The sequence below is a fragment of the Eretmochelys imbricata genome, chromosome 6 (genome assembly GCF_965152235.1).
Source record: "Eretmochelys imbricata isolate rEreImb1 chromosome 6, rEreImb1.hap1, whole genome shotgun sequence".
Classification (NCBI taxonomy): domain Eukaryota; kingdom Metazoa; phylum Chordata; order Testudines; family Cheloniidae; genus Eretmochelys; species Eretmochelys imbricata.
In genome coordinates this window covers 35,720,175-35,733,013 of record NC_135577.1, presented here as the reverse complement: position 1 = coordinate 35,733,013, position 12,839 = coordinate 35,720,175, and the positions used below count along the sequence as shown (strand labels likewise).

General features: G+C 35.2%; 1 protein-coding gene across 1 annotated transcript in view; it reads left to right on the top strand.

Moving 5' to 3' along the window:
- SBF2 (SET binding factor 2) overlaps positions 1–12,839 on the top strand; it is a 553,147-nt gene that overhangs the window by 99,223 nt on the left and 441,085 nt on the right. The window contains exon 2 of the mRNA XM_077818401.1: positions 1,553–1,638. Within this exon, the coding sequence (XP_077674527.1) occupies positions 1,553–1,638 (86 nt within the window). The remainder of the gene's footprint in view (positions 1–1,552; positions 1,639–12,839) is intronic.

Genomic DNA, 12,839 nt, shown 5'->3' with positions numbered 1-12,839 from the left:
GTAGGAGTACAAACAATATAATTTATTCTCTTTTGCTTTTTGAGTATCTGCAGTGAATCAAACACAAAGAACATCACTCTTAACTCTCTCAAGTATTAACACTTTTCTTATTGTTTCTTAATGTTTAAATGTATTCTCTGAAAATTCTACAAGGATATACTTTAATCTTTTCACATTAGCATGATTTTAACATTGCAAGCAAGTGTTAAGTGTCCAGAGTATATTGTGGAAGTATAACACAACTAGCTATTGAATTTTAGATCAATATAGGTTTTAAATATTTTTCAGTATTGGACTGCGTTAAATAAAGGATTCAAATGGTTCTGCGATTTACATCTCCTGTTGTAAAGGAAATATGTTAAGAATGTTGGAAAAGTTTTTGTGCATATGAAATACTTTGCAATCTTTCAGCGTCTTGCTTCTGAAAATAAAGTGCATTTTTTTAGAAATTAAAAAATTAAGCCCCTTAATCCCTTGCAAGATAGGAAAATATTATCCACATTTTACAACTAGGGAAGTAGAAGCAGAGATGAGTTAAGGTTGGGATTTTCAAAGGGACCTAAAAGAGGTCAGTGCTCAATATCCATGGAAATTCAATTTTACTTCTTTTAGGTCCCTTTGAAAATTGTAGCCTTAATGTAATTGATGAATCCAAAGAAGTAAGATAGTAGCAGATCCAGGAAAGTCTCTTTCATCTGAGTCCTGTGCATAAACTGAGAGATGATCCTTTTTTCAACTGCAAGACGATGGCAATGCTGTCTTCTCAAGTATGAGGAGGGTGTTAATTGGAGGCACTGACTATGCACTTACCACTGTACTGGCTAACTCCAGAATGGTCCTAGCTGTTGTCAAGTAAACTGCCTAAACAGAAGAGTTTTTATGTATGAATCATTTAAATCATTGGTGAAGAAAGAAAACAATGGACTCTCCAACTGAGACTTTTTCAGTTGTACAAAATGCTTGGGGAATGGAATTTCTCTGGTGGTTAGATGCTTGTGGAGTGTAGTAATATGACCAGGCAAAAATAATTTTTAGGATTGAAAGTAAGCCATGGATATAGCTATATTTTTAAACTACTCCTATTTCATTTTCATTATTCCTACGTCTAAGAAATACATATTCTGCTTCCTAAGGAGTCTCTAATCTCACTGTGGTATAGAAGGAAGTGAAATAAGAGTTCTGGCAAGGAAGACTGGAGTGCATTAGTAATTTATGCCCTGGATAAAACAAAAATGCCATTTTAATTCAAATCCAGTAAACTTTTGAGCTACAAAATTTTTATAAAGAATTTTATAATCCATAACATTTTAATGTCATTGACAGTTTTGAAATTGGCTCTTGATTATATGAGGGTCTCTATTGTATTTTATTTTAATAAAAATAGAAATCCACTTGTAAGCTTCATTCAGACCACTGTAGGATTTGTCTGTCTCGATGTGTAAATGTAATAGTTTACACTGTGATATTTATCACAACATAAGCCACAGTGGTGGTGTTAGTAAATTTGTTGAATGGGAGAAACTTTCATGCTGTGATTTTTGTCTTTCTACAGGCTCAGCAGAAGGTTTGGGGAAAATAATTCAGAGGTTTCCTCAGAAGGATTGGGTTGACACTCCATTTCCACAGGGAATAGAGTTGGTAAGTTCATATTAACCTTCTGTATTTTATAAACTTCTTAGAGCTGGAGCCTGAAAATGTAGTTCCCTGGGCACATTCATCTAGTCTGACATGGTATTGAACAAGATCATGTTAGTGGGATGTAGATAATGTCTTTGAGGTTCGTTTTCGGCTAGCAGAAGGTACAGGAAAAAATTATCCTCTCCATTAACAGAAGTAACTGAAATGTAAGAAGTAGAAAAATGATTTCTAAATATGGTTGCTTGAAAGTTAAAAACAAATTTATTTTAAAAAATAGTTTGAAAAGTGTAAGAAGAAATGTCAGTCCTTTTTTTGTAAAATGAATGTGTGTTTAAAATGCTGAAGAAAATATGAATAAATTTAATTTTCATCTTTAACCATTGCAGAATATTGTAGTTTTTATGTATGGAAAGAGATTCATTGAGTAATGAAAATTCAAATTTAGGATGTACAATGTAACTGTGCGGGGACACCTTATTAGCAAATTATTACTAAAATGTAACATATGTAACAAAAACGTATTAGCGAGATATTTTTATGACTGCATTGCTATGGTGGCTGAACAAACATGTCATGCAGGTATCCAGTATAACTGCATGACTTGTCTTGTGGTAGTGCTTCCCAGTACAAACTTTTTTTACACTTTAATATCTACTTCTGATAGAAGTTATATGTTAATTTAAAATTTCAGTACATACATGCAAATGAAATCCAGAGTTAAACATACTACGTTGCTTTAGGAGCTACAGATAGACAATTAAGCAAGTATTTGTGTGGTTTTTTTGGGGCAGAAAGAACAGGGAGATGGAGAGTTAGATTACTTGATAAATGTGTCATGATTTTGTTGGAGCTAGAGCATACACTTAAAGCAAGTTATCCATGGAATTTTGTTGTGGAATGGAAAAGAGAATTTTTTGCGGTCATGATGGTATGAAACATTGGTATCTATTCAATAACATTTAAGGCTGGTGCACTATAAAGTGCTTAAGGCAGTTTAATAGATGAACTATAGCTTGAGATAAAATAATGGATATATTTGTCCAAGCAGTCTCTCTCCTTCCTCCCCTCCCTAGCCCTTCACCAGAATAAAAACGATATTATATCACGAGAACTTTTAGGAGAGTAAATTATAGGCTGAAATATGAGCTTTCTAACCAAATTTGAAATAGATATGAAAATGCTCAGTCATAGAAAAGCAAGTCTGTAATATCTTTCCATGTGTGCAAAAGTCTAAAATTAATGGTTTTATGCTGTTTTCATTGTGTTGAAAATTTCCCGGATAAAGCAATCCAAATGACATTCTGTGCATTGATTGTTAGCATAGTAGTATAATTGCTGTCTCTTCTCTGATTCTTGGACTACAGTCTCTTCTCTATTATGAGCACCACATGTCCCCCCAGATCACTTTCTCTTTGTCTCTACACATATCTCCTGGAATACCAATAGCAGACAGTTGCAGCAAAGTTGTCTTCTCTCTTTTCTTTCAACTCAGCATTAGTTATAAAATAGCCATGAAGTAGTACTACATCTGCTTGGAATTTTGAACTGCTAACTTCATTAACATTGTACTAACTCTGTTCTAGCCATTAACGTGTTGAAAAGTGTTAAGTTTCCCACCCCTCCCCTCATCAGTTTGTTTAATTAAATCTTGAGTGTGTTTCCTAAATAAAGTAGTAACTGTATCCTGACTGAATAAACTCTGAGACTGAAGGTCATGGAAAGTTAACAGGAGCCATCCTCAGTTATGGTCATAATGAAAATGTTAATTAAATATATCTACATTTTAAACGAAAAAAGAAACTACAAAAACGAAATGAGTTGTCAAAAGATCAATTTTTTTTGGAACAAGAAGGTTAAATTCTTTTGTACTTTCTTCCACCCTTACTCCTCCTTCCTTTTCATTTCATAGATTCCTCCCCCCCCCATCAAGTCTAAAACTTTTTCTTGAGCTAGAACATATCTTTTAGATAGACACCAAGTCTTTATTTAAAGACTCCAAGTGACGGAGAATCCACCACATTCAAAGGTAAATTGTTCCAATAGCTAATTATCCTGATGGTTAAAAATTTGTGCCTTATTTCCAGTCTGAATTTGTCTAGCTTCAGCTTCCAGCTCTGGATCGTGTTATTCGTTTGTTGACTAAAAATCACTCTATTATAAGAAATCTTCTTCCCATGCAGATACTTTATAGACTGTGATCAATCACATCTTAACTTTCTTTTTGATAAGGTAAATAGTGTGCACTTCTTAAATCTATCTCTGTAAAGCAGATTTACCAGGCATGAAATCATTCTTGAATCCTTTCTAATTTTTCAACATTCTTTCAGAAAGTGGATGCCGGAATTGTATTTAGTAATCCAATAATAATCTCACCAATACTCCATACAGATGTTTTGCTACCTCCCTACTCCAACTTGATATTTCCCTGATTATACATCCAAAGATTGTGTTCGCTCTATTACCCGTAGCATTGCACTGGGACCTCTTGTTCAGCTGGTTATTCACCATGATCACTAGGTCCTTTTCAGAGCCACCGCTTTTAGCATGCAGTCCTCAGTCCTGTATGACTGGCTGTATAATTTTGCAGTTGGCTACATTAAAAACATATGTTGTTTAAATTTCCCTCCCTCTTATCTTTCAACATTACACTTTCTCTTTTCCATTGTGAGAGAAACTCTTTGTCTTTCTCTTTCTCCCCTTCTCTCCTTTTCTGTCTCATATACATTTAGGAGTTTACCTGCTTAGGCTGAACAGACTGGGGAATTGTCTTTACTGATCTAGAACTTGAAATGTATGAGTACAAATGGCTGAGCAGATGGAGGGTAGTCAGTCAAGGTAGTGAGATTTGCATAATCACTGTACAGTTACTGAGAAATAACAATTCAGTGATTATGCAAGTAAGAGACTCGTAGCTGATCAGTTTAGGGAACTGTGTAGCTAAGAGAACTGAGCATATATATCCCTGTATTCTAGTTACTTGGTTAATTCCATGTCAGTATAATTCTCCATTATCAAAAACAGTGGCCCTTACACTTATCAGCTTACCTGTGATGAAGAGAGAGAGAGTTTCCTCGATGTTTGCAGTATTTCCATGTATTTCACTATAGGAAATACCTTGAATTTTGCAAATGCTTATTTAATTTTCTAAGACAATTCACAAGTTTTTAAGACCCACCATTGACTATGCCTTATTTTACCAATATAGCTACAGCAGGCACCATTGTAACATGCTGCTTTTGAGATCATGTTAATACAACTAAGAAAATGTTTTCCTTCAAGAGCACTTAGTCTCTATGGTCTGTTTCTGCATTGTGTCAAATTTAAGTATCTTTCAATGGTGTAACTATAACTCACTGATTTTGAATGTAGTAGAGGATATTCTCTGAGAACATATTTTCTGTGTCTTGTTAAAGTCACACTGTCAGAAAAACATTTTCATAGATGTGATCCAAGAATCTAGTGTAACCATTACTTGGCTTGAGCATAAATTGTGTTGAATTCATAAGAATACAATACAGTAAAAACAGTCCATCTGCAAACACAATACATGTGAAAAAAAAAGACTTCTCAAGTAAATCAGATTTTATAGTTGTCAACATTTGAAAATTTTCTAGGGACAATTCTGCAATCTGTCTTGGCCATTATTTAAACAGGTAGTCAGCTGATGGAGGGTCATGAGTGCTGCTGGTGATTTTGGGTTATTTTAATATGGATAACTTATTTATTCAGGACCTCAAAAGGTATTTGGAGTTTAGATAAATGTCCGCAAGTCTGAAAACTTCTCCAAATTTTTGGAAGCCTTTTATGAAGCTCAGCATTCTTCCACCCTTCACAAAATGCTTTATTTCAACTTTCTCTCTCTACCTGGAGCTGTCTTCTTGGGGTGAGGACTTCATTGGTGTGTTAGGGTGATAACATGAGGTTCCCCTTCACCAAGGTAACTTCTGAAAAGTATTGGGCTCTTTCTCTCTCATCTGACGTAATGAAGGGGGGAATGATGTAGGGCTTTTCTTCTCCTATTCCCACTTTTTCTTCCCTCTGTAGTCATTCCCACTGTTTTCTACTTTCTGAAATTCTCCCATTTCTCTCTTCTCCCCCCTCTCATCTTTGCTTTCCCTTTGTCTTTTTTTTCTATTTTGATGCTGTTCCATTATTTCTCTGATCAGAGAGTGTTGATGCTAGCTGATGTAGCTATGTTGACTCTGGCTAACTCTGCTCCTCTTCTCTCTCTCCCCTGCCTTAGCTGCTCCAGTGATCTCTGGGTGTGGAGAGTGGCTGAGGCAGGGAGGAATATGTATTCAGCCATAGCCTTTCTACTTACTCTGCATAGTGATCAACTTTTTTTCCTCCTCTTATCTTTTTCTTTTTAAATAAATCCTTAGACAATCCAAGATTCTTGTTGGAATGAAACACCTAGGAGGGAAAATATAATTTCAGGGAAGTCTTGACCAAAAGAGGTTAGATAACAACTGTGGAATAGTGACAAGCAAATACATTTTCCTTTCCATTTATTGCAGGAATTGTTATTGACATAACTGTGACAGATGAGAGAAGCGTGGAAACTTCAGAAGTCTGTTATATTGAGATGTGCAGATGCTATAGGCAAAGGGATAATTCATAAGCATGTGTATCTTTTAAATGTAATATGTATCCTTGTGAGCTAGGGATGTATTTTAGCTCCAAGGGGGTAAGGTTACCAAGCTTCCCCCAACAGCTAAAATCATTGGTGAATCCCTGCAAATCCCTGGACAGGTAAACAATTCAAAAGCAGTTCCATCCCCTAGGAGAATTGCATATACGGGTTCAGATAGGGCTCAAAAGGCTAAGAGACAAAGAAAGGGTGTTTAGTATAATGGGTCATGACAAACTGACTCAGAGTCCCTCATCATGATCCAGAAACTGGCATGAGATTGTAACTCAAGAGGCCGAAAAACCTGCTGGAAGGGTTTGAAGCACCTGGAAGCTGCCAGTGTCTCTCTGTGGAAGATGGGTGACACTTGGTAAGCTTAGCACCCAGGTAGAATATTTGTTTTATTATGTTTTCTTTGTAATGCTTTTGTACTAAATAAATGTGCTGTGCTTTGTGAAATCTGGTAACCACTGTCATAGGCTTGGGAGAGAACAGAATAGCAGGTTCTCGATATTGAGGTCATATGAGACCTGTTGAGATAGTCAGAGTGAATTTCAGGGGGACTGCAAGCCTAAATCCCTGGTCTGGAAGAAGGGGGATGCAAATGCCTGCTCACAGAGAGGTGATGGCTTGAGGCCGGAGACCTCTAAACATAAACTATGCCGGGGTCAGAGGTGCATTCAGCCCTGGAATTGTGACAGTCATGGAAAAAGTGTAGGCTGAATGAATTAGGTAAATAGTTATGGATTTAGGAATATTGTGTTTAGGTTAGAATGAAAAGTGTTTTGCCTGTTGATACTAGGCAGAGTAGCTTGATCTTGTGATTTGGGAATTACACGGTAGACTGATTTTTGTAACAGTGAAACTCTTGAAAATGTCTTTCATGTTTGTTGCTTGTATAAATTTGTTTGATAGGGAAAGCTTGTCTCTCACAATGTGATGTTGCAATATGACATAATGTGGGGTTCTGAACATTTTAAGGATTTGTTGATGTAACTAGGGTGGATGACAGCTCTAATCTTTTCTAAGTGAGTATGTGTGGAACTAATTATTTTTGTATGTTTTGGAAAAAACCCTAAAAGAAAAGCTGATACTCAGTTCTTTTTATTGTGGTGTAATATAGTCCCCTCTTCACTAGCCTATTAAATGAAGTATTTAAATGAAAGAAATAGTGAATAGAACGTTGAGCATTTGTATAGAGGCTTGAGCAAAAAGGCTACAAATCAGGGGAACTGAGTATTTTCCCAACTGTCCCATTAATTTCCTATGTGATCTTTGGTGAGGTGCTTAACTTTTTTGTGCATAAGTTTCCCCCATCTGGAATACAGAATATTGCTTACTCAGTTTTGTAAAGAACTTAAACATCTGTGTGTGAAAAGTGCTGTATAAGTACAAAAGTGTATATATAAAGGAAGCAAAAGTTAGGCATATGACAATGACATATTAGAAGAGCTAAGCTTGAAAAAGATTACCTATTCTGAAGGCTGAGATAAATGAGAAGTGATTGGCTTTTTACTGGAACACCTGTTGCACAACCATACTTGGGAATCCATTGAAAGAGAAAGGCATGTTAACTCATATCTTGGTTATTATAGGCATCTTCAGGCTTCTGATCTTTAAGTTGGCATTTAAGTGATGGAGGTATTTATGCTTTTTACTATCTAATGTTGCTGTAGCACCCAGAGGCCACAGTCAGGATTGGGATACATTATGGTCAGCGCTAGACAAACTTTCAAGAAGAAGCAGTTGCCGTTCCAAAGAGTTTATATAATATGAAGTATAATATTTAAATTTTACTGAGGAAAATTAGTGAGACTTCGGTCAGGCTTTCAGGAGAAAAAGACAAGGATTGCTAAAACACTTTAAAACACAGACACACGCACAGCCATAGACACGGACACATCCAAAGCCCTACATACAGGGGAGAGAGAAGGCTGGGTTTGTTGCACCTCTTCATATTTTAATAGTGGCCATGACATAGCTTTATGGATGCTCCTGCTTCTATTTGTGTATTGGAGGAAGGGAAGGTTCCTCCCCTTTCCCTCCCCACAGTCCTCTGATTTGTCCCCACAGGCAGTGCCTTTTCTTTTTAAATTTGACCATGAAACCAGGATTTGGCCTTACGTCAACAAACAATATATTCTGGCTCGCCTTTTGATGTATACCTAATAATAATAATAAAGTACAATCCATATATTTCATTTTTACTTTAACACACCAGTTTTGGTAAACTAAGTGGTGATAATTTTAATTGTTTGATGAAAGGTTAGTTGACATTTAAAGAGTTCTATTGGAAGAAATTTTATTTACTATGAAGCATTTCTATGTAATTTTCTGCTTAATTAATGAAGAATAATGGGAAATAGTACTGGGTTCTGTTTTTTTTAACCCAAGTAAAAAAGGTACGTTTCTGTTTTAAAATATCACTGTTGCTCAACAAAGGAAAATTCAGTTGATAGTATTTAGAAATAAAATGCAAAAATAAACTAGGCTTGGCACAGTCACTCTTCTTCGAACACATTATAGTTATTTTTGTCAGTTTTTTTAACATAATAGGCCAATGAGATACCCACAGACAGCCACACAAATTAATCAGAGTTAATTTTAGTGACGGACGCACAAAGTACAAGAATAATATTGCAAAGTCTTTCTGTGGTCTTCTTTAATGTTACATGATGATAAACCTGGAGATGCATAAATGCAATATAGTGTAACTTTTTGCTTTTGTTTACTCCATTGCTTTGATTTATATTATATTATTTCCCATTGTCACCTACTCATTGGAAGAGAAAATAAATATATTGTTTTTGGAAAAAATACATTTTGTTTGTGAGAAGTAACCAAGACTGCATTTTTTTAAAATGATTTGATGTAGGTATGTTTTGTAGAGACACATCTTTTTGAAAAATACATTGGTTTTAGTTGGTTTTTTTTAATTATTTTGGAGCACTGCCTTTTTCCCATGGCTATTCTTTAAGTGGTTGCTTTGAGTCACTTCTAATAATCCCAAATCACTGAAATGCAGTTCAGTTTCCTAATCCGTATTGTATGATCCACTGAAATACAAGCCTAGACATTTGAGTTAAAAATGTTTCTCATAGTGTAATATAATGTTAAGGTACCGAAGAAAATGGGGATTATTTTTAGTAGTGTTTTAAATTTAGGTTGAGTAGTACTAGAATATTTTTTCCTCCAAAAACATTAATTGCTTGGAAATTCGAAAGACTTTGAGTTTTCGTTTTTAAATTGTTTCTAAAGAAACAATGTTGTTTCTACCTGGACAGTAGTGACAATCTGTAAGATAAGTTAAGAGGAAAAGTTCAAGTAATTAGCCAATTTTCTTATTAAAAATATGCTTTTGTATATATGCTTATCAGTATCTTTCCTGACCTTTTATCTTGAACACTGAGCACATTGATGGATCATGGCTTTGATCAAAAAACACAGCATATGCTTTGCACAAGGGGTTCAACAGAGGCATAAAATTCACAAAAGCAATTGAAGGAGGAGTTTTGAAGGAAATTGCCAGATTACAGGCTGATAACTCTACTAATGCAGCATCAGAAGAAATTTGTCTTTATTTGTTAACAATTAAGAATGGGAACCACAAAGCCATCCTCCTGGTCAATACAAATTTGGGATAGTTATGGTAGCTGATTGAAAATGTAGAGATACAACCTTCTTGAGTCTTCAGTCAAGTGTCTTTGAGGTTGATGATTATGGAGAAATTTTGAATTTCTACAGTGCTCTTTAGTAGGGTTGCCAATTTTGGTTGGATGTATTCCTGGAGATTTCATCACATGACATAATCTTTAATTAAAGATTAATCTTTAATTCCTGAAGACTCCAGGCCAATCCTGAAGGGTGACAACCCTACTCTTTAGCTGTGTGACTGCTGTTTCTTCTTCCTTAACAAGGTTAAGGCTGAACATCCATGCATCAGTTTAGAATGATTGCACTGGAAGAGGTCTCATCTTTTTAATTTTATTTTTGTTGTCTGAACAAATGGCAAGGACTTCTTTGTCATACTTTCCTCTGCACTGAAAATACCTTAATTATTCCTAAACAAATTCTGTCTTAAGTCACTCTCATGTCTCAGTACAAAGAGAGGGAATAGACAACCTTTCCAGTTCAAATTATTCTGTTACTGAGCCAAATGGTAGGGCTATATCTAATTTTGTCTCAGGAAATTGAGATTGTAACACTTGGGTACTATTTATCACACCAAAAGTTTCCTTATTTTTAAGTAAATAAATATTTCAGACAAAACAATTGAGCTGTCTGATTTCTAATTATATTTGGAATTTTAGTTAAACCATTACAGTCAACAAACAGATTTAAAGGCACACTAGAACTCTCTACTAAATACACAGATTTCAATTAAAATGTACAATAATAATTGAGGTATTTTCACATATTCATGCTCCAAATATTATTTTTCTGGAGGAAAGCCTATTTAGTGCTTGAACAAAATGTTCTTTTTTTTTTTCCAAGTGATCCATTAAGCCAAACCGTTTAAAGTTTGAACTTCCAAAATAAACTATAAAAACCAGCTATTCAGAGGTTGAATTAAGGACAACAGTTTAAACAGCTTTAAAGATCAGCTGAATTCTGATTGCCGTCCAAACTTGGTAAATTAAAAATGTGAAACTCATTAAGATTGAAGAGTTAGAGCTAGAGGTGACGTCTTTGGTACATCATCCAGGAAACTCAGGTTTGGGAACAATATTGTTTTTTCAGTTCTTGAGCTAGTGTAACATGTCAGCAGTGAAGAAGCAACACTGACAGTTCTTTGAAGGGAAAGGATAAGATTACGCTGTTTTAACCTGTCCTGGTAACTATCTTGAGGGCAGCATTAATCTTGGAAGAAACTGTCAATAACTAGCAACAGAAAATTCTATCACAATGTGTGAAGGAGATAAAAGATAAAAAGGATAGGACTATAGACAGGAAAACTGATGAGAAGTAAGGATGATGATAACCTAGTTTTATGTATATACTTGATCTAACTCAATTTTATATTATATCTTTAGCAAATAGTATGAATTAGACTGTTGGTCAGAGGGAAAGGAATTATACCCATACTTCCCCTCCTGTCCATAATGTTTTCCTTATCTTTGTACTTTATTTTGTACATAAACTAAAACTAACTTTTTCTTGGCTATGTTACAGAATTTTAGTACACATGGACAATGTAAATAGGGACTCTGCCCAAATTGGTTCTGTGTGCCGTCTTTCATATACTGATAATTGAAACTGTGCCCAAAAGTAATACCTGCAGAATTTTACTAGGTTTAATTCTTTCTGTGCAAAAAGAAATGTGAAGATCTGAGTTAAGCCTCAAATTCAATGTTTTGTAGACTATCTAAATCAGTGCTTCTCAAGCTATCTGATGGGGGGGCCGGCAATTTCTTTTTCCAAATGATGGCTCGTGGACTGACACTGGTCTGCGGACCACCACTTTGAGTAGCACTGATCTAAATAACTTGGTCAGAAAATATATACTGCAGTGAATAATTGTGCTTTGTGCGGGGGATGAACTAGCTGACCTAACAAGTCTTTTTTCCATTCTTGTTTTTGGTATTTTATGAAACAAACTAACCGAAATTTAAAGATGGGAAAGACCTATGCCTATTTCATAAGAGGGTCCTAATACTTTGAGTTTGAAAATGTCTGTTAGGTCATCTCGTGTTACCAATAATATTTTTCCTTTTGTCTTGCCCAGTCCAGTTTTAAATGAGGGACCAATATGTAAAGAATTGTATGTAATAAGTTTACACTTTACTGAGCGAAAGGAACTATTCCAAGATCGTTTGGAGAGCCACTCAGGAAAGTTGGTGACCCTAACTCAACTTTCATTTTCAGCTTTTGTTGCCATCGTAATTTTACTAATTAGCACAAATTTATTTGTTTTAACATTGTATCTTAACTTTTAACAGTTCATCATCCATCTCCTAGTCCATCAATACTGAAGCTTTGTCACCACCTTGAGTATGTTTGTTGTTTAAAAGATTGTACCAGTCTGTGCTAGAAAAGGGTTTGGACATTATACAGTATCATTATGGCGTTGAGCTATGTGTAAATGTGATTGGAAAGTTTATTTAAATTGTTTCTACTTTTATGTATACTCTGGTGTTTTTTAATGTACATTTAGCACATTTATATAGCAGATATACTGGACCAAATTCAACCAGGACTTACACTCTGTGGAAACCAGTTGAAGTCAAAAGGGTTTGAGTTAAGAGTAGAATTTCTCTATCTGTACAATAAATTATGTGTTTTCTGGGCCTGAAAAAGACCATGAAATCTCCGAGGAATGAATGACACAGACCTCTGCTAAGATGTTCTATCAAGTGGATATTTTATATAGTAGATGTATTGGACCGTCTTCTACCCTAATTATGCATCTGAAATCTCTCATCTTACTTATAACACCTCAGCATCAGCAGATCATCAACACACTGCCTAGCAAAATTCCAGTGTGCTTTGCCTTTGTCTCTGACTATGACAAATGCATATTTTGTTTGTTTTCTGTGTTAAGAAATTTTAAAGCTTTCAAAATAAAACATAA